Below are 20,345 nucleotides of genomic sequence, written 5' to 3'. Positions count from 1 at the left end.
AATCACTTTACTACACTAATAAAAGCAATAATACAGCTGTCTCTTAGTGTTTGTTCACATTATTATGATCACTGACTGGGTGCCCACGCTTATCACTGGCAATAATCCCTGTAAAGCACTGGCTGCATCTTGTCTTCAATGCGTCTTTTCGATTAAATTAAATTTTAATCACTTTACTACACTAATAACAGCAATAATCCAGCTGTCTCTTAGTGTTTCTTTACATTATTATGATCACTGACTGGGTGCCCAAGCGTATCACTGGCAATAATCCCTGTAAAGCACTGGCTGCATCTTGTATTCAATTCGACTCTTGTCAGTTAATTCACAACTGTATAATAACGTTCATAATTTCATATTCATTTTCACATACAGGTGCAGCTCAAAACATTAGAATATCATTGAAAAGTTCTTTTTTTTCCTCGGTAACTTAATTCAAAAAGTGAAACTTTCATATTATCTAGATTCATTACACATAAAGTGAAATATTTCAAGGCTTTTTTCTTTTTTTATCTCAAAATATTAGGCCAATAAAAAAAAGGACTTATAATACAGAGATGTCGACCTTCCTGAGAGTATGTTAATTTATGCACTCAATACTTGGTCAGGGCTCCTTCTCCATGAATTCCCGCATCAATGCGGCGTGGCATGGAGGCCCAGGCTGCTTTGATAACGGCCTTCAGCTCGTCTGTATTGTTTTGGGTCTGGTGTCTCTCATCTTCTTTAGATAGATTCTCTATGGGGTTCAGGTCAGGTGAATTGACTGGCCAAGCAAGCGCAGTAACACCACGATCAGCAAACCATTTGCTAGTAGTTTGGGCACTGTGGGCAGTCCTGCCAAGTCCTGCTGGGAAAGGAAACCAGCATCTCCATACGGTACAGAGGACTCGTAACTACTAAGGACTAGTACAATTTTTTCATGAGCTGTAAGCCGTAATCATCAACATTAAAACAAAAAAAGCCTTGAAATATTTCACTTTATGTGTAATGAACAAATTATATATGAAAGTTTCACTTTCTGAATTAAATTATGGGAAAAACATGAACTTTTCCACGATATAAAAATGTTTTGAGATGCCCTCGGTATTGTAACATAAGAAATACATACACAGGCCTATGTGCTGTAGATTTACATGCATATACACACACTTTGCTTCTGGTTTAAAAGAATATACTTTATCTACATTGTGCAATGGCAAAACCACAGGTGGTTATAGTGACTTTCAAAACACAACCAATGTGTCAGTCCAAGTTTACATCGACTGATATCTGAATGGGGGGGTTTACAAGGAGACATTGAACGCAGCATTTGGTTTTAATCCAACATGTCTGTTTCCATAAAGGCCAACATGCAGTACATCTTTTAAACGTGTGTTTTTCATTTACAGTAATTTATACATCATGTATCTCTAGTGTCATTAATTGATTTATTCTCACAACAAAATAAATCTGTATAATGCCTTCAGTGCAACAGACAAAGGCGTCTTCTCTTTGTAGTCATTATAGAGCTTTCTTATAAAGAAACACAACAGTCTATGATATGTTTTGATACATTCAACTCCATATAGTTAACTTAATAATGCCACTTAGTTCACCTATAAGTACATCTTAACCTAAACTAGTTCTGACATGTAGTTTGTCCTGATTTTGGACACAAATACTTGGAGTGTTTGAAGCAGTCTGCGGTTCAACCTTTTCTTCTTGTTACATGAAAAGTTTTAGACTCCAGGCTACTGAACAGCTGCACAAAATATCCCCAAATATTCCAAAAAGCTATGATCCCTCAGAAACATCCATCAGTCCATTTCCACGCACTGCAGATCATTCTCAATAGCGCAGGTTGCACTCAGACTCACTGGCGCTGCTGCTGCTGCTGCTTTGTCGTCTCCGCTGCCTTCCACCATCAGACCTCCAGCTGAGTTTTTCAGACGGGCTGAGGTCCTTCTCCCCAGTCTCGATGCCTAGGACCTGCCTCTGCACCAGCTTACAGTAAAGCCCCCCACTGGCCATCAGCTGACTGTGAGACCCCTGCTCGGCCACGTGTCCCTTGTCGATTACGATGATGTTGTCCGCCTTCTCCACCGTGCTAAGCCGATGGGCGATCACCAACACCGTGTGCTCTTGCATAATGTTGTTCAGAGCCTCCTGGACCTGCAGTAGGTACAGCAGAGATGAACAACATCATCACAGAGAAGAAGCAACACACACAAAAACTAAAGAGTTTATCATCAGGGTGCTTTATTGGATTATTGTGCCTCCTTTGTTCACCTCCTGTACATCAGATTTCTTTTTGGCGTAAGTACATGTAGCCTTTCACTTACGATGTGTTCACTCTCTGCATCCAGGGCGCTGGTCGCCTCGTCCAGGATAAGAACACGAGGGTTACGGATCAGAGCTCTTGCAATGGCCACCCTTTGTTTCTGGCCCCCCGACAGCTGGGTGCCTTTCTCTCCAACACCTGGGGAACGATAAGCAGCGATGACTCAACAGCATGACTTCATCTTTATGATGCACAGATGGCAGTCAGCTCAATGTCCTTCTGATTAAACAGTAATATGTAGTTACCCATTAGGTCTTTTAATATTTCTTTTTGGGAGCATTTCTGCTTTAAACAGTTTCTGGGACCTTATTTTCCTCCCAGAACAGCTTTTTTATTCACTTACGGAAAAAATAAATATTTCTTAGTTTGTATTATTACCTCATTAAACCCCTCTCTAGCAATAATACAGACAGCTGTCTCTTAGTCTTAGTGTCCAAGCTTATCACCTTTTTTTCATTACTACAACACATCAATGGCTGAATCATAAATAAATGCATATAGTAATTACTTGTCTCATAGCCTTTAGGGAGGGTGGTGATAAAATCGTGAGCATTAGCCTTGGTGGCAACCTGCGTCACAGCCTCCACTGGGGTGTCCGTCAGGCCATAGGTGATGTTCTCCTTGACCGTCCGAGCAAACAGCACCGGCTCTTGGCCCACAAGAGACACCTGCGGAAACGAAACAGCAAATGGATAGCACACCCCCACAATGCACCCTGACACATTTCAGATCTGATCTCTCAGACCACATTCACAGGTGGTCTGGGCTGTATGTAGCCACATCCTTTAGCAGTGTGTTTGCATATGTGCTACTCAGCTGTCGTCCTCTGCAAAACGAGAAGAAGAAGCCACAACAACAGGCAGAATGGATTTTCAATACATATTACATGTTTGGGCTTACTTAACCCTCCAACGTTAGCAGCAGATGCTTGTGTCTCAACTGATTTCACCACTGAACTAGAAACCTCAATATCGTCAGACTCCCTTAAAAATGGCACAGTTTTGTGACCTGTTACTTGAAGAAATGTTCCAAACTTTATGAAATTTTTACAAATTATTTTGTCCTTCTTCTGGCATTCAGCAAATGTTATACATTCAGTTATGTATTTCTTTGTGTAAAAGACATAATTTCCATTTGTCCGAGTGATGTACGTGGTCTGAACAGCCTCCTTAATGTAGACTGACCGTGGCGTGGAAGTAGTCGTGCCTGAAGGTGTGCACTGGCTTTCCATCCAGCAGCACTTGGCCTTGCTGAGGAAGATAGAAGTTTTCCAGCAGACTCACACAGGAGCTCTTTCCGCTGCCTGAAGGTCCCACAAGCGCCGTCACCTTCCCGGGCGGCAGAGTGAACGACACTCCCTGCAAAACACACATCATCGAGGAGTGATTTCATGAGCAAACGTGTGCAGTATAGCAGTCTAACGCTGGTATCTGCCAAACCGATCAGTTCTGAATAGTGTTTTAAGAGTTTTATACACAACATTTTGTGGCACACACAATCCCTCAGAACAAACCTTGAGTATATCAGTCTCAGGGCGCATTGGGTATGCAAATGTGACGTCTTTGAATTCAACCAGCCCGGTGCATGTGTCTGGAGCCTCCGTGCCGTCAGCTGGGTGTTTGGGCTCCCTGTCCAGGTACTCAAAAACCTTCTCAGCAGCTCCGACTCCCTGCATGAGGCCTGTGTACACTGATGCTATGTTCTGTAGATAAACCACATGTGACACCAGTTAAAGGGATAGTGTCCTCTGAGTGTTTTCATACTCACACGATGAATGAACATTCATAAAACTGATGAAATACCTCGAGACTCTCTCCCAGTTCAAGCATGTATATGAAGAAAGCTATCAAGGCACCACTGCTCATCTGCTTTGTTATGACAAGGTGGCCGCCATAGTAGAGGATCGCAACTTCTAAAGCGAGCTCTGAGATCTGAAACACACACACAGAAAAAACACTGTAACATCTACATTTAGAGCTTCACATCTTCATTTGATGGGACAACTGCTGAAACTTACACAACTGGACCACATGTAACAAGCGTAAGCCAGCGCTTGTTTTTTGTTGAGCTGGTACATGACCAGAAGCTTGGCATAGTACGAGTCTGCCTCCCCGCCCTCGTTAGCAAAGCTTCGTACTGTCCTCATGGCTGAAATCGTTTCTTCTGCAACTTTATTGGCCTCTGCTAGTGTTGTTTGCACCTCTTTGGTTAATTTCTGGGAAAAAGAAAATACAAAAGATGTACATTTTTTAATTTTACCTGCAGATTAAATGATCAACACAGACGCAGAGCTGCTGTACCTTGTAGTATTCTCCATAAAGTTTAGAGACGAGGGCGATGAAAGGGAATCCCATGATGGTCACCAGCGAGAGCCTCCAGGACATCCCACACATGACGATGAAGTCGCCGGCGCCCTTGATGGCGTTCCGCAGGAAGATGTTGACATTCTGGGAGATGAGGTCGCTCACCTGGGTGGTGTCGGATGACAGACGTGAAAGGATGTCACCTGCAGAGTGACAGAGGCGTGTGAGGACAGCTCTTTGTTGATACATTTCAGGATGGATGCACGTGTGGTGTTTTTATATCACCTGTATGGTTTTCATCAAAAAAGGCAATCTCCTGCCTCATCAGAGTTCTGAAGAGATGGTTCCTGAGTCGAAGGTTTAATCTGGCCATCGTCAGGGTGAAGACTCCTCCGCGTACTCCCATTGCGAGTGAGCTGAGGAGGGGGTGGAAGCGTCATAAAGCATTTAAGTTTGGCTTTTTATTTGTGACGTCCTGCCTTTGCCATATGTTATATCATTATTGTCATTATTATTATTATTATTAGACACCATCAGACTGATGCCTCCCATCTCTGTGTACTGTCCAGGAGGACAGATATCAATATTGTGATGTATGAGACTATACTGTATATCTTAATATAATAAGTGATTGGTTTGAAAGGCTGCATTACAGTAAACTTTTGTGTCGTGTTGGAAGCCGCTCGTTCATTCATGTTAGCAGACTCCATTTCTGAACTAACTTTGTAAACTCACGTTAACTAAAACCTAAAAATATTGCAATATTATTTTAAAGGACAAGTTCACTTCATGCTGATGGAAAGTCAGGTGAAGTTTCGTAGTCCTGAAACATTTCTGGAGCTTCGAGGCAAAACAGTGTTGCAGAATTCAACTAAACACCTGAAGTAGATGGGGACTTGTTTTAAAAATGTTTTTAAAAAACAACGGGAGAAAACATAAAATGGCTCCATACAGTTCGTCCGGCGTAATCAAAGTCTCTGTGTTTGAAAAGACATATTTACAATCTTGGCACGTGGTGGAACTTGAGCACCTACTTCAGACGGCGTGCGGTAATACACAATATTCACACCTTTGACGCACAGTTGTGCTCAGATGGTTTGCATGCTGACGGGACAGTGAAGACTTGGGTTATAAAGAGGGTGTACATAACATCTTTTCAAATTCATCTGGGATCTTGGGGCTTCTGGAGACTCGGATTACAGCGAGCAGGCTGTGAAGCTCCAGAAAAGTTTTGTTGTTGAACTGAACTTGGGGGAGAGTAGATAAGGACTGAATTTTCTTTTTTGGGTAAACAAATATTTGAAGAGCACTATGTAGTTTTGGAGAAGAAATTCAAACTCAGAATTTTCATACGTGTAGTATCTATGATGTTATTATAATACAAACTAGGAAATATTTATTTTTTCCATAACTGAATAAACAAGCTGTTCTCAGAGGAAAATAAGGTCCCAGAACACTGTTTGAAGCTAGAAAGGTGGCAGGGTCCGCCACATATAAATAAAGTAAAACAGTATGCTAAAAAATGATGATGACAGTTCACAACATAAGAGTCCTGGTTAGCAACACGTTCAAATAGACCTGTGTCTCTGTAATTATAGTGTCTCTTTCAGGCCAGTTATTTTATTTTGAAAGTGCATACAGGAACACACTGATGATGACATCACATCCAACCCATTCACCGCTGATATCACCTGTAGATACTCACCTGACTAAGGCGAGTGTGAACAGTGTGAGCACGGGCTTAGCAAGATGCTCCATGCTCTGTTGAACCACAATGCTGTCTATAGCTTTCCCGTACCAGTAAGGTATGAAGATCTCACCTGCAGGTTACAGAGACAGAAACAGAACTTAAAGACCGTCCACTTACTTTTGGGTCTTAGTGAAGTGACTTTACATACGTGAGCTCTTAGTCGTGACGACGTGCTGGTGCAAGTAATCAGCAGACTAATCATTCAATAATAAAGATGAGTTGTGGTCTTTACTTACACTGAATGGTTTTATAGCTGTTTTGAAGCTTATTATGTGTGTTAATATGTAATATATAACACACTACATCTTCATTAAGGTGCTATTAGGTCCCTCTACCTCTGTTCTGATCTCTTACTGTGTTTCTTTTTTTCCCTCTGTGCTATAAACTAATGAAAACAAAACCTTATGTATCCGAATGTCTTCATTTTGACTCTAAAGATTAGCCGCTGTTGCACTTGGTTGCACTTGATGAGAGCAATCTGTGTAATCTGGAATGAGTCAGACGGTCATGAACTATCACCTAGTACTTAAACACAACAGCGGTTCAAAGACGCCGATGACCTATTTCACATAAGTGTTGCAATCCTTAGTAACAGAAAAAATTAAACATTTGATGGAGCTGAACGTTGGACATCTGATTCATATTTCTTTATCTAAGACACTCACACACAGAAGAGATGAGGAGGGAAATGACGGCTAATGATAGCAGCCCACCATCCTTCCTGGAGTAGGCCAGCAGACGTCCCAGTGTTGCCCCAGAGCTCGTCTTCTCCTCCTCCTCCGTCATCTTCTTCCTCCTCTCACCCCCCACGTCCTCCTCCTCCTCACCAGCTCCCTCCACGAGCTTTTCAGTGTCCTCAGCCCGCCCTCTACCTTCACTGCTCCTGCTGCTTCTGCTGCTGCGACTGCTCGCTGAATTGGACTGCATCCCCAGCAGCCTCCAAAACAGCATGACACCCACAGAAGAGGCACAAGTCCAACATATCAAGCTCAGGACCCAGGGCCGATGGGTCAGCGCTGGAGCTCCCTCAGCTGGCTCAGTCAGCATCAGCAGCTTTGCCAGGGTGTAGGTGATGAAGACCAAACAGATGAAGACGGTAAGGGGGGTGAATTTAGCTGCCCTCGGTGGGCCGTCTTCTCTATTCCATGACACCCCGATGGAGGCTCCCAGCAGGAGGCAGGCTCTGAGCAGGACGGTCCCCCAGAGGTCCAACGTTGACTCGAGGACGTTAAAGTTCAGGGTTTCCTCTTTGAACATGCTCAAGTGTGATCCATGTGTGTACAGGACGGTCGTCACTACCACGTCCAGGAGGGTGAACGACACAGTGCAGCTCACAGCTACTTTGAGGCCCATGCTGTTATCTGGAGAGTTAAACAGAGAGTAATGATCAGTACTACCAGCATAGCATAGCCTATGCAAATAAACGGATACGTTTATTACACAAATAGAAATATCCTCATGTATAACGTTTGCCGAATGAACAAGCAGGCCCAAATAGTTAAGAATATGTTGTATACAGCATTTCACAAAGTTCATACAGTGTCTCTTCACACAGCAAGTCTTAAAATGTAGTGTTTTTTTAAGGGAATCTGGTGACTTTTGCCACCGTCTTCTTTTTCCAAAAGAAGTAGCCTATATTGGGGACTGTTTACTGGATTTGTAAAATTTGACACGTTTACTGTCAAATATGTTGTATTCTTTAATACAATTGGTGTGTCACAAGTGACTTCACTTCATTACGTGGTCCAGGTCCATGACTTTTACACACACACACACACACACACACACACACACACACACACACACACACACACACACACACAGCAGCCCACTCCTAGCAACAATTGTGTCAAGTAGATCATAACAATGATTAATGATTTTTAATTTGAAAAGGTACATTAGCACACAACTCAGAGGGAGAGACTTATATGGTCATTGTCTGTCATTCAGAGAGAATATGGTGCCACTGTACCACTGGAAAACATGTTTTTACTATCATTGATAGGCGATTGGTTGATTATCGGGGCCGATATTCAGCATTGTTGGTAGATTATCGGTATCGGTGATTTTTTCTGTCAGATTGCTGATAAAATACAACAAATTTAAAAATGTGCTACTTTGGATCTGATGCAACATCCTCTCAACACAATGTTCTGCCCACAACAATATCTGATTGGTGGCACGTCATAAATTATAGCCTTTAAACACTGACTAATCTGAATCTGCAAAGTAACTAGTAACTAAATTTATCAAATAAATGTAGTTGAGAGGAAGCATAAAGTAGCAGAAAAGGAAATTCTCACCTCAAAATTGTACTTAAGAACAGTACTTGAGTAAACTTAGTTTTATTTCATGCTTAGGGTCACGGTGAGAATTTTTTTTAGAAATATTTTTGCGTTCCCTCGCAATACTTCAATAGCTGAGCTGTGTAAATATGGATCAGACACACCGGCCTCTTCCGACTCTCCCCAATCTTCTGCTGTACAGTTAACAGTAAATACATACCTCCCTCCCTCTAGTTACACAGCAGGACATGCTTAACCTGTCTGGCCTAGATCAGGCACAGGGCTGAGGGCCACGTAAACCTCTCTGGCCCTTAGGGGGCTCCTTAACTTTATCACTCTTTGTTGAACTGCAAAATGTTTTACTGCAAATGAATATCGGTAACAAATATTCAGAATCAGCCCTAAAAAAAAGCCATATCGGTCGACCTGTAATCATTAATGTAAAAATACTCATAAGAATGAGAAAATCACAATTTGTAATGAAGTTTATTCAGTGTTTTAGAGACCCCCCTTGCTTTCATGGCAGCTCAGCTGTCATTGACAAAAACCAGAACCACTCCAGCTAGATTAAAATGCAGGTAAACCTTACATTCATGCTCATACTGCAGAAATTATTCCTGGATATTTTGAGATCTCAGAATTTGAGCAGTGATGACGTTTAGTTATTGTTTGACACTTACTTTTATTTTGAAGGAATGCACTTCCGGTGTCCTGCGGCTGGTTGCCTCGGTGAAGATGAAGTGTCCTATAAAGCTGGTAAACTATAATCTGTCAGAGCTGGAGGGGAGCGTCCAGTGTGGCTGCAGCATCAGTCTGAAGCACATTCCTACAAATCATTAGCTAGCATTGTAAGCTAGCTGTTAGCCCGGCGTTGAGCTGTGTTGCGTCAGGTTTCAAATTCGTCCGTGTTTTTTTAAAATCCCATGTCCAGCCAGCTGTCCTCGGGAACATGAAATACTTTACTACACTCTTTCTTTTTTCATTTTAAACATATACAGCGGCGTAAAAATGGAGGCTAACAGGCAGAAACCGCGTCTCAAACTGAGCTAAGTTTGACAGATGAAGCCAGGGGACACCGGTATCCAAGATCGTCTATTTTAAAGACGATGCACAGCTGTCAGAGTCAGTTACCTGACAACGACCAACAATGGCAGTTATTATTATTATTATTATTATTATTATTATTAGCTGAGACAGTTATGTCAGTATTGTAAATACAAAGTTATAGCCTACTTGGCATCAATCACATCACGTTACATTTAAAGGGAAGAACACTCACCCTCACAATTCTCAAATCATCAAAACAGCTACCCGAGTTGTCCTGAAATGTTAAAAATAAGTCTTCAAATTATCCGCTTATCCTTGTGAATTGTTATTTCATGTGTCCCCTCGGTCTGTTTGTATTTGATAAAAAGACACTCTTAAAGTCTCTTAAGTCTAACCATAAATTTCAGTGCACGGATAATGGAGCAGAATGAAACCTCCTCTGCTTTTCGCCTCTCTGATCTCAGTTGTTGCGGAAGTGAACGTGCTGTGGCTCCTCCCACCAGGTATTTTTAGTGAGCGTTCAAGAGCGAAAACAAACTTGTCTCGATGAGTCTCCTCAGTGTGATGGGAGGACTTTTACTGTCCAGAGTGTAAAAATAGAGCAATTTTAATCAAATTATATAGCTGGTCAATTTGAGCATTGTGATAGTTGGTTACTAAAATATATTTATACAATATAAATAATATAAATAATAGTATTTTTAAGTTTCCCTGAGGAGTAATAGCCATTAATAATTGATTATTGATCATGTGTATGAGTATGAGGAATGTTCATGTGTATGAGGAATATTCACATCAGACATCTAGACTTTACACTAACAAATTTTAAAGGTGCACTCTGTAGTTTTGGGGAAGAAATGTTACTCAGAGGGATCAGAGAAGATCTTCATTTTCCAAACAAACTGAATAATCAAACTCTTTGTTTTCATGACTGACTAAACTGACCTTTAAGGACAACACAATTTCATACTGTTTTACTTTGTTTATATGTGGCGGACCCTGCCACCTTTCTAGCTTCTAACAGTGTTCTGGGACCTTATTTTTCTCTGAGAACAGCTTGTTTATTGACTTATGGGAAATAAGTTTGTATTATAACCTCATTATTATTGTAAATATTAAAATTCTGAGTTTGAATTTCTTCTCCAGAACTACACAGTGCCGCTTTAAAGTTGCAATAGTGATACTTCAGTTATTTAGGAGAATGCAGCAACGTTGTTTTGTTGTGAAGGTCCAGAAATGTTTTATGGACTAAGAAAACCTTCACCTGACTTTCCATCAGCATGAGGGGAGGAGATAAGGCCAGAATTTTCATTTTTGGGTGAACTGTTCCTTTAATGTTTGCATAAATTAACTACTGTTCTAGCAAACATTTGGAAACTGAAACTCTGACATTATTGTCAATGCTCCTGACTCAAACATATTCTCAATGTCTGAGCACATTCAGACTCTGGTATCTGGTGGTGGTTTGTCCATAAGTATAAATCACAATGCTTTGTGGACTTTATTAATAAAAGCATGTGAAAGTGCGTACTGGTTAATGTAAATCCAGTTATTTTAAAGATAAAGACTCCACTTAATAACACTAACAAACGCTCAGGAGAAAATCCTTATTTCCCACCATGTAATGACAAAACACCAGGGCTTAAAAATGAAGCAATAGATTTATTTCAAAGTACCGTAGCTGAAAAGTCTTTTGTATGACAAAAGTGAAAACAAATAAATTAACAACATTTTCATGGGAAACTGCTTTTTTGTTGGGAAAGCTCAACAGTACATGTGGGTCAGTGTTACTGCCATTTCTTTGGCCAGATTCTGTTCAACGTCTGGTTTCCCATCCGATCCGTCAAAGACTTGAGGCGGCTCCTGACAACATGTCGTCGTGCTCCACTGATGTGTCCTCTCCGCACTGTTTTCACACCGTCCTCCTCAGTGGACGTCAGCCTCGGCTAAGTGATACGCTAACTCGGTCTTTATGTCCTCTGAGCCGCTCTGCTCGGTGGCCAGCACCGTCTCAACAGGAAAGGACAAATATAAACTCTCTTTCAGTTTTTTCGGGGAGGGCGAGTCTCCTGCACCGAACAGAGGATCTGCGATTTTAAAGGTCATGGAGGGGATGTTGTTTGTCCTCCGCTTGGCGTTCTTCTTCTTCTCTTGTTTGTAGGCTGCGTTCATATTGGCTATTACCTAGAAAGGGAACACACACATTCAGACACAGAACAGAAGGGATGTGGAAAAGTAAAAAAAACAGACATAACATCTGAGCTGACCATATGTTTCACACAGCCAGTTATGTTAATTAATTAATTAAGGTGACAGATGTGTGTATTTGTAAATATTTTATTTGCTGTCTCACAAAACATTAGTAAAACTAGTGTTAAGTCATGTAGTAAATGTGCTCACAAGAGGTGAAGATGCATAATCATAATGACCTAACTGTGTCCAACATGTCATGATATGTCAAGTATCGTGACCGAGGGACATAAAAAATATACCTAATTGAACATGAAACTTCCTGCCACTGATGCAATTGCTGCGTCGTCCTAAAAAATAAATAATCTCCAAAATATCAACAAGGAGTCGACCGTCCAAGAATCAGCAACCAAAGTTAGTTAAGTGCTGTCAGACAAGCTCGTTAAACATAGAAAGACTTTCACTGGTGGGGAATTTTCTGAAAGACTGTGTGTTGGAGGCAGCTAGCACACCGTCTGACTGTTTGGATTTTCACATCTGCAATACAGACCCTTTTTGCAGTGTGTGTGTGTGTGTGTGTGTGTGTGTGTGTGTGTGTGTGTGTGTGTGTGTGTGTGTGTGTGTGTGTCGGTGTTGTTTTTGCTTTTCTTCAGAACTGATTGTATCAATACAAGACAAAGCAACATGACTTACCAGCTGTTTCACAGAGTTCTGCTGCTCCTGCATTATTGTCATATACGTTGAGGCCTTCTCCTTTGTGGAATACATATCCTGCTCTTGGTCGTCATAATTCAGGAGGCTCAATGACGTCTAGAGGGAAGGAAAGAAAATTAGTGATCAGAAACAAACCACACTGTTAGATTTGTTTTATCTCAACAAGGGAGTCTGGACCTCATTTGGTAAATTAGCCATCCTGTTGAACATGAGGGAATAAGGTGTGAACTTGGTTGTAGGGTTGGTGGACGTCCTGAACAGAAACAGCACCGGGTCCAGGAAGTCGTCCCAGTCGGCCTGCTTCTCCGTCACCATCTGCACCACGGCGTCCTTCAGTAAAGTACAAGTGCAGTCGTGCAGCGGGTTGAGCTGAGGATGGTCCAGAGGAGACACCTTCTGCACGATGCTCCACCTGTCGCACAGCAGCTTCGTCACCTAGGAAACACACAGCAGGAGCAATGAGGAAACTGCCCGACAACAGAAGCGCTACAATCTCATCCTCTCATTCATCAGTTTATTTAAATATACTTTGTGACTCACATCTCACCTCATCACAGAAGTCAGCGTTCTGCGTGCACACTATTGTTTTGGGGGCACCAAACCTGATTGAACAGAGAACAAAATTAATTCAAAATCAGGTTTCAGAATAGTGTAATTTTGTGTGTATCAACATGGGTTAGAATAAAATATTAGCATCCTAAAAGTGGCCGTTCATTAAAGATTTGGAGGCAAATCGTGGCCAGAATTAAATTATGTCAAACACATTGAGTAATTTGGTTTTAAATGGTATCATGTAGTGAAGAAAATCAAACATACTGGCAAATTACATTTTAAAAACCCGTCGTTTAAACCTCAGTATGATTAGTCAAGATTTTGTGAAATGTTTTCACCTGTATATGCATTTGGAAATACATCGCGCAACAGAGAGAGCATCTGTCTTTTGCACTGGAAAAGCTTCTGGCCATTTACTAAAGTAATCAATAAGGACTGTAACCTTGGTGTTGCCTTGCTGGGTCTCTGGGAAAGGACCTGGTGAGAGAACAGAGGACAGACAGCAGGTCTCAAAGTGTGAAAATAAATCAAATACAGTGAAAAAAAATAAAATAATTGATGGATTTAATTGAGGCACAAACCTATAATATCAATCCCAACAATCTCCCAAGGTGCGTCCACTTTTATGGGCCGAACAATCCTCGCCAGGTTTTTACTCCTCTCTGTGTGCTGACAGGTGTCACATACTTTTATCTGAAACAGCAGTTATCATTAATGTTAGACAGTTTTGTCTTTATGTCCCAGAGATGTTAACAGAACACCGAAGACATAAAAATGTGTGTACCCAATCCACCACGTCCTTGATGATCCCCAGCCAGTAGTACTTGCTCTGGATCCTGTGGACAGTCTTCTTCTGGCCCAGGTGATGACCGATGTCATTAAAGTGGCAGTCGAGGAAAATCTGCCTCTTCCTCTCGGCCTCGATGACCACCTCCCTCTTCTCTTCTTTCTTGGGTCCCACATAGTACAGCTTGCCCTCTTATAAAAGACGTGTGATGAGAACATGCTTTGACACGCATGTGACATCCTGACAATATAAGGCTCCCGCAGACCCCTTCATGAGTACTTGCGGCCAAACTCAATTCAAAGAAATGAGTATTTAATGTTGTCTTGCTCATCTTGACAGGTAGACAAGCGGGTTCAAACACAACTTTATCTGTGAAGAGCAGTTCAAGTCCACTCATCAGTTCGGCTTACACTATATTTACCAAACTCCTCTTATATCCAGAAAATGTTGACTTTCATAAGAAGCTTATTCTCTTCTATAACTTAAAGCCAGTTTTAGAAGTTGAGATATACCTGATACACAGTGCTGGGTATGTTTAAACGCTCAGTTAGTGTGCCGGATTTTCTACAGGCTCCTACATATTCATTAAATATATAACATTATGTCCCACAAGATATATACTTCTTTATACATTAAAATTGCACGTTTTTCAAATGGAAGTTCGTAATGTCAGCTAGAGAAAGGCAACGCATTCTCAGTGGGTTTTCCAGGAATCCTCACCGTCAATGATGAACTTCTGGGCGTATCGTTTGAGGTTCTTCTTTCGTAAAGGGTTCATGGTCTGAGGGAAGCAGCCTTTAGCCACGAAGGTGTAAATGTCACCGAGTTTATTGGAGCTGGACTCGACCACCTCCTCCTCAGCCACCTGCAACGACTCCACGCTTAACATTTCCGCTTAGACTTTGTAAAGTAGCACAACGGACAGCGGTTACAAACCTCAGCGAACATAAATATGCTAGCTGCTAATCGGCATATTTAATAGCCGTGCTAGCCACTGCTAACGACGACAGTTAATCCACAACAGATCACAACAGGCTGACGGCACAAAGCGTGTGTTTGGCTCCGCTCTTCTTCTTCTTCTTCTACTGTTGATCTTCTGCGGCCGGTATCTACTTTTTATGGTTAGCGCCCCCTCCGCCTCCTGCTGGACATCCAATGGTACTACAGCCACACTCCACACCAGGTGGTGGCGGTAACGCGCCGATTCGTAGGTTGCCAGCCGCCCAGAAAACGAAGAAGAAGAAGCCGCAGGAGCAGCAGAAGAAGAAGAAGTGTTATTGTTTTGTTGTTGTAGCTCGTCACTGAACGTTTCCTGCGTGTTTTACTGAGGTTATTTCTTCTGAACGAGCTGTAATGACAACCGAGGAAACCGACGAAAGTCCTCAGTTTTATTTCTGCAACTGTTTCACAACTGACAACTTTTTCCTGGAGGACTACAGCCTGCATGTCCGCTTCGTGTCGGAGCAGCAGTTCAGACTGGACTATGAAGCAGTGAGTCACATTATAACAACATTAACAGTGTGTGGAGCGACATGACATGACATGACTGACACCTGGGTTCATTATTGATGTGCAGCTGCTGAGGAGGCTGGGCTGTGTGACGGACCGACAGTTTGAGGATGTGCTTAACAAGGTAAGCGTGTGTGTGTGTGTGTGACCAAGAAAACAACAACAACACAACAGGGTCTCAAATAGTAACTCACAATACGATATTCACTATTCATTGCTCACGATAACGATAATATCACGATACAGCGATTTTTGCAATAATCGTGACATTTCAAGACAATCATCTAACAACACGTCACAAGATCCGTCTGACTGAAGAATACAAAACACAACTCGAAAGGAAAAGTTTAGGAATTATGTATTGATTCAGTTACTAAACTAGTTATTAAATACAATTTTGAGGTACTTTACTTGAGTATTTCCTCTTTATACTTCCTCTACAGTACATTTATTTGATACATTTAGTTACTAGTTACTTTGCAGATTCAGATTATTCAGTGTTTATAGGCTATTAATTGTTACGTGTTACCAGTCAGATACACAGGCGGGACATTGTGTGAGACGAAGCTGCATCAGAGCCAAAGTAGCTCATTTATAAATTAAATTAGTTTATTTTAAAGGCGATCTGACAGAAAAATCTCAGATATCTATAATCAGAAAACGTGCTAAACATCGGCCCCGATAATCGGTCTACCCCTAATTTATTCTCTGTATTGTGGTGTCAGTTTCTCAGAATCTGACCTGAACTGAGATGAAACCGTGTATAAAGAAGTGACAGATAATGAAGCTAATCAATAGTGGCTGCGTTCAGATTTCACAGGAAGTGGACCGGCGAAGGCGTCTCGGCACGACTTCTGCTGAGAGAGCTGCTGCTATAAAAGACGTGTACCAGCCTCTCCATCCTCACGTCTACCACCTGCAGGTATTTACCATGTCAGCCACTGCGCATAGTGTCACTGATGTGTCATGAACGCCACAGTGAGACACACCTGCACCCCTCTTCTCCTCAGGAGTCCTACCTCGCACCGAAGTTCAAGCAGATTGTCCAGTACTGTCGAAGCAGCGACACCAGTGTGGAAGGTCTCTTGGACTTGTTGGAGGAAGAGGCAGGTGAGCTGGAAAGTGCTTGTATTGACTGAGGTTTTAATGCCCTGGAAGTCTGTTATTATTTGTATTAGAATTAAAAAAGTGTTACATGGAACATCTGTATTTCTTTCCCGTCCTCCTGTTGAAGCAGGGAGAGTGTATCGCTTCCCCATGTTTGAGAAGAGCTTCTGTGAGGAGCTGGTGGAGGAGCTGGAGCACTTTGAGAAGTCCTCCGCCCCCAAGGGACGACCCAACACCATGAACCATTATGGGGTAATGTCTCTACGCCTGCTGGCCATTTAATCACCGCTCAGTCATTCATATTTCATCTCTATTGTGCCAGGATATCTGAGTGCTTGACCTACTGTGGTCCCATCAGTCATGAAATATGTAAAGCAGGTTCATGTGGGCACTTTGATGGATTTTCTAAGAAAGTCAAGGAGAATAAGTGCTAATTTCACAGTAACATGCCTGTAGTGTATGGCTGTAAAATTAATTGCACTATACGGCTGCTAGCCAAGATGGAGCCCCTCGTCTGAGACACTAAATTAGGATGATATATAATGTTAAAGCCATGAAAGAGCTCTGTATTAAATATGTATAGATGTAAGAATATCAGAAGGATGTGTCCGAAGTCCTTTTATTCATGATATTCTTCTCATTTTCCTTCTGGTCCAGATCCTCCTGAACGAGCTGGGCTTCGACGAGGGCTTCGTCACGCCCCTCCGTGAGCGCTACCTGCATCCGCTCACCTCCCTGCTGTACCCGGACTGTGGGGGGCGCTGTCTGGACAGCCACAAGGCCTTCGTCGTTAAATATGACATGAACGAAGACCTGGACCTGAGCTACCACTACGACAACGCAGAGGTCACCCTGAACGTTTCCCTGGGCAAGGACTTCACTGAGGGAAACCTTTACTTTGGTGATATGAAACAGGTGAGATGAAACAGAATATATGGTTAGAAATCTATACTATAAGCTATTAAAGTATAGGTTTATTTGGAGTAAATAATAGGGATGTAATGATATGCTGAATTGTACGTTACCTTATGACCCTTCTTCTCACATGATTTATTACCTCAGGAAACATTATCCTGATGGGTTTATGGTCTTAATCTCTAGTTTGAAGCTTTCTTCAACAGAGTATGATGTTCATTTTGTAAATTATGGCCCCATTTAGGGTAAATTAGGCTTCAGGGCGTGGCTACCTTGTGATTTAAAAGTTGCCGCCAAACGTGTCATTGGGTTCACGGTCAGATCCAATCAGGAATCCTCAGCTCCAGTTCAACTACACTTCAGTTATATACCGGAGAGAACTCATTTAAATCGTATATATCATATTTCCTTTAAAGTTTAATTGTTGCTGATAGTTTTAGAAACATGAAAACACCAAATTTACTATAAAAATTTCTATAAAAGCAGCAAATGTGAGAATATTGTGAGATCAGTGCAATAATTTCCATGCAGAAATGTTCAGTCCCATCTAAAGTTGGTAGATTTGTCGCCCCCTGCAGGTGCCTTTAAGCGAGACAGAGTGTTCGGAGGTTGAACACAGGGTGTCCGAGGGTCTCCTCCACCGGGGCCAACACATGCACGGGGCCCTGCCCATCTCTTCTGGCCAGCGCTGGAACCTCATCATCTGGATGAGAGCCTCGCAGGAGCGCAACAAACTGTGTCCCATGTGCAACAAGAGGCCGACGCTGGTGGAAGGGGAAGGCTTCGCCGACGGCTTCACCAAACACTCTGCGACGCTGAATCCTTCGTGTGTGCTGACGTGACGTGCTGATGTTAATTAAGCCACCGGGTGGAAGTAGACACACTGTGGCAGACAGTAACGTATGCTGCCGCCTCGAAAATGATTTAGGTTCATCCAGTCTAAATTCTCTGTCAGCTGATTTAATAGACAGTTTGATTGATGTAGAATAAATCAAGACGACACTGGGTGACTGTAGAAAGTCATTAAATGGAGTTAATTAAATTAACACTTTGACTGTATTCCAAATTGGAATGATGAATATTTATAATCTTTACTATTAATAATAGCAGTGGTATTAATATAATTCTGTTTCAGACCTTCAGAGTAGTGATGAGACTTTACTGTTTCAAATCAAATAATATAAAAAACATATTATTACTGTGTCTTTATATGAACCGAGGGCAGGGTACATCTTCCACACTGGCCAAAAAACCCACTAACACCCGCTAACATCTGGCTTTAATGTTCAGTGTGAATGTAAATGATCAGGAAAACAACGTGGGTGAACACGCTAGTTTTACTCTGCTTTTCAGGCGCGATGCGATGACGTGTGTTAAAGTCGAGGCTGCTGGTTTGTTGAGATCTCTCAGATGCTGAGTTTTGAAGAGAGACTGAAATTAAAGAGACTCGGAGATCAGAAAGAGATGAGACGTCTCACTCGTTAGCAGCTTCAGTTATTAGCTCCAGAAAAAAAACAGTGTGTTTAATTCAGAATATTATTGACTGAGACTTTTTCTGGATGTAGTCTGATGAGGTTGATGATCTGCTGCTTTCTACTGCTCCCTGTTTTCCAGCACATTCGTGATCACGAAGGGGGAAAAAAAAAAGAAAGACAAACTCGTCCACCGGTAATGTGAACGCGGTTAATTGCAGATTACTAGCGGGTTTAAAAAACCTTTGTATACACACTCTTTTCCTTGTAAAAGTGGTGTAATACTGACAAACCATAGTCTGTAAAACTAAGTTTTTGAAACTACATTTATGACCAAAAGAAAAGAAGCTAGTAAACATGGATGTAAAGAAGCCGCCAGGTGTAATCACGTCACGTGACACACATCGGCCGAAAAACACTTTCTCCTCTGAGCTTACGTTGTGAAAGAAGCACAACCCCTGGACTAATTTCCTGATCAGAATTTGAACCATTTGGTCCGATAACATTTGTAAAGTCTTGAAGAGCTACATGATTAAATCATTTAATCGCCGTTCAAGTGAGCAGGGGGCCGAACCAAAAGTTAGCCAGCTCGACCAGCTTATCCGGTTCTTACATCCATCAGTGTCGATGATACAATATTAAAATAATCTGCTTTTTAATTGTCTCATGAGGAAGGACATTTTCTCAGACTGCAAGGACAGACACACAAAACAATTCAGTGAGAAACACTGAGCGGAAACATGTCCAGTTTGTTCACAAGCAAACTCCACAGAGCACCTTTTAATTGTATAATTGGTCACATCTGTCAGATACCAGATCTTTTTTATAAGGTCAGTTCTGGTGCCAGTAGCTCTTTCAATAAACACATCCAGTACAGAATCGTTCCCCATAAATGTTCATCTGTCAGTCACGGTTGTCAGAAGTCAACAATGCTGATATTAAACCGTTCCTCTGCCGGTATAACGCGCTTGTTTTTCTCATAAGCTGCAACAAGCTGAGCTTACTGTTTTCTGACTGTTGCTGATCGGCAGCCTGGATCAGGAACAACAGATGACACATCTGTGATGAAGTGTATTTTACTTCTGACAACGCTGAACCACAGATTTCTTAGTTCTGAGGATGTTCAACACAGGACAAGCACACGATTTGGAATAATGGAATTTTAATTACATGAATTATATCGGTCAGTTCATGAACATCCATCACGTGTGAGCTTTCTTGTTATTGTCATATGCATGTGGTGTTGTGTGGAAGTGAGTTATGTTCTCATACAGAGTCACAAATATAAACCTGTACGCTTACATCTTGCAAAATAAATCGATCCTTTGCAGCAACATCACGTCTTTTTTGGTTGTTTCTTTTTGTTTTCCGGGTTAATGTGCCAATATGGAAGT

At 41.8% G+C, this 20,345-nt stretch overlaps 3 protein-coding genes across 4 annotated transcripts; 1 reads left to right on the top strand and 2 right to left on the bottom strand.

The window, feature by feature from the left end:
* Positions 1-1,160: 1,160 nt before the first annotated feature.
* abcb9 (ATP-binding cassette, sub-family B (MDR/TAP), member 9) lies at positions 1,161-9,731 on the bottom strand. Its single transcript, XM_084359321.1, has 12 exons — positions 9,339-9,731; positions 7,039-7,734; positions 6,329-6,443; positions 4,909-5,039; positions 4,621-4,826; positions 4,338-4,535; positions 4,123-4,251; positions 3,834-4,022; positions 3,505-3,678; positions 2,829-2,988; positions 2,322-2,458; positions 1,161-2,151 (listed from the first exon to the last, which is right to left on the bottom strand). Exons 2-12 carry the CDS (start codon positions 7,724-7,726, stop codon positions 1,828-1,830), a joined length of 2,451 nt encoding a protein of 816 aa, XP_084215447.1. The 5' UTR covers positions 7,727-7,734; positions 9,339-9,731; the 3' UTR covers positions 1,161-1,827.
* A 1,616-nt stretch (positions 9,732-11,347) lies between these two features.
* LOC311260864 (gypsy retrotransposon integrase-like protein 1) lies at positions 11,348-15,041 on the bottom strand. Its single transcript, XM_084359124.1, has 8 exons — positions 14,669-15,041; positions 13,946-14,139; positions 13,743-13,854; positions 13,500-13,638; positions 13,157-13,211; positions 12,787-13,044; positions 12,589-12,705; positions 11,348-11,889 (listed from the first exon to the last, which is right to left on the bottom strand). Exons 1-8 carry the CDS (start codon positions 14,835-14,837, stop codon positions 11,632-11,634), a joined length of 1,302 nt encoding a protein of 433 aa, XP_084215250.1. The 5' UTR covers positions 14,838-15,041; the 3' UTR covers positions 11,348-11,631.
* A 174-nt stretch (positions 15,042-15,215) lies between these two features.
* Positions 15,216-20,290, top strand: ogfod2 (2-oxoglutarate and iron-dependent oxygenase domain containing 2). 2 transcript variants are annotated; one of them, XM_084360154.1, is made up of 7 exons: positions 15,216-15,439; positions 15,525-15,581; positions 16,269-16,379; positions 16,468-16,567; positions 16,695-16,816; positions 17,222-17,479; positions 18,058-20,290. In XM_084360154.1, exons 1-7 carry the CDS (start codon positions 15,302-15,304, stop codon positions 18,319-18,321), a joined length of 1,050 nt encoding a protein of 349 aa, XP_084216280.1. In that variant the 5' UTR covers positions 15,216-15,301; the 3' UTR covers positions 18,322-20,290. The 2 variants fall into 2 exon arrangements, with proteins under 2 accessions (XP_084216280.1, XP_084216279.1); XM_084360153.1 differs by having other exon boundaries at positions 16,692-16,816.
* Positions 20,291-20,345: the final 55 nt, after the last annotated feature.

Source organism: Pagrus pagrus (assembly GCF_965226575.1).
Source record: "Pagrus pagrus genome assembly, chromosome: 8".
NCBI lineage: Eukaryota > Metazoa > Chordata > Actinopteri > Spariformes > Sparidae > Pagrus > Pagrus pagrus.
The sequence above is the reverse complement of the archived record's forward strand: the minus strand, read 5'-3'. Positions and strand labels throughout refer to the sequence as shown.

What these genes read in the sequence shown, in the direction of transcription:
- abcb9 (XM_084359321.1), bottom strand. Translation starts at nt 7,726, where the DNA reads ATGGGCCTCAAAGTAGCTGTGAGCTGCACTGTGTCGTTCACCCTCCTG. An exon ending in ACGACTACTTCCACGCCACG is followed by an intron (nt 2,989 to 3,504) that starts GTCAGTCTACAT and finishes TCGTTTCCGCAG; the next exon opens with GTGTCTCTTGTGGGCCAAGA. An exon ending in ATGCAGAGAGTGAACACATC is followed by an intron (nt 2,152 to 2,321) that starts GTAAGTGAAAGG and finishes TACCTACTGCAG; the next exon opens with GTCCAGGAGGCTCTGAACAA.
- LOC311260864 (XM_084359124.1), bottom strand. Translation starts at nt 14,837, where the DNA reads ATGTTAAGCGTGGAGTCGTTGCAGGTGGCTGAGGAGGAGGTGGTCGAG. An exon ending in CCAGAAGTTCATCATTGACG is followed by an intron (nt 14,140 to 14,668) that starts GTGAGGATTCCT and finishes GTCTTTTATAAG; the next exon opens with AGGGCAAGCTGTACTATGTG. An exon ending in ACGCTGACTTCTGTGATGAG is followed by an intron (nt 13,045 to 13,156) that starts GTGAGATGTGAG and finishes TGTGTTTCCTAG; the next exon opens with GTGACGAAGCTGCTGTGCGA.
- ogfod2 (XM_084360153.1), top strand. Translation starts at nt 15,302, where the DNA reads ATGACAACCGAGGAAACCGACGAAAGTCCTCAGTTTTATTTCTGCAAC. An exon ending in CTCACGTCTACCACCTGCAG is followed by an intron (nt 16,380 to 16,467) that starts GTATTTACCATG and finishes TCTTCTCCTCAG; the next exon opens with GAGTCCTACCTCGCACCGAA. An exon ending in ACTTTGGTGATATGAAACAG is followed by an intron (nt 17,480 to 18,057) that starts GTGAGATGAAAC and finishes CGCCCCCTGCAG; the next exon opens with GTGCCTTTAAGCGAGACAGA.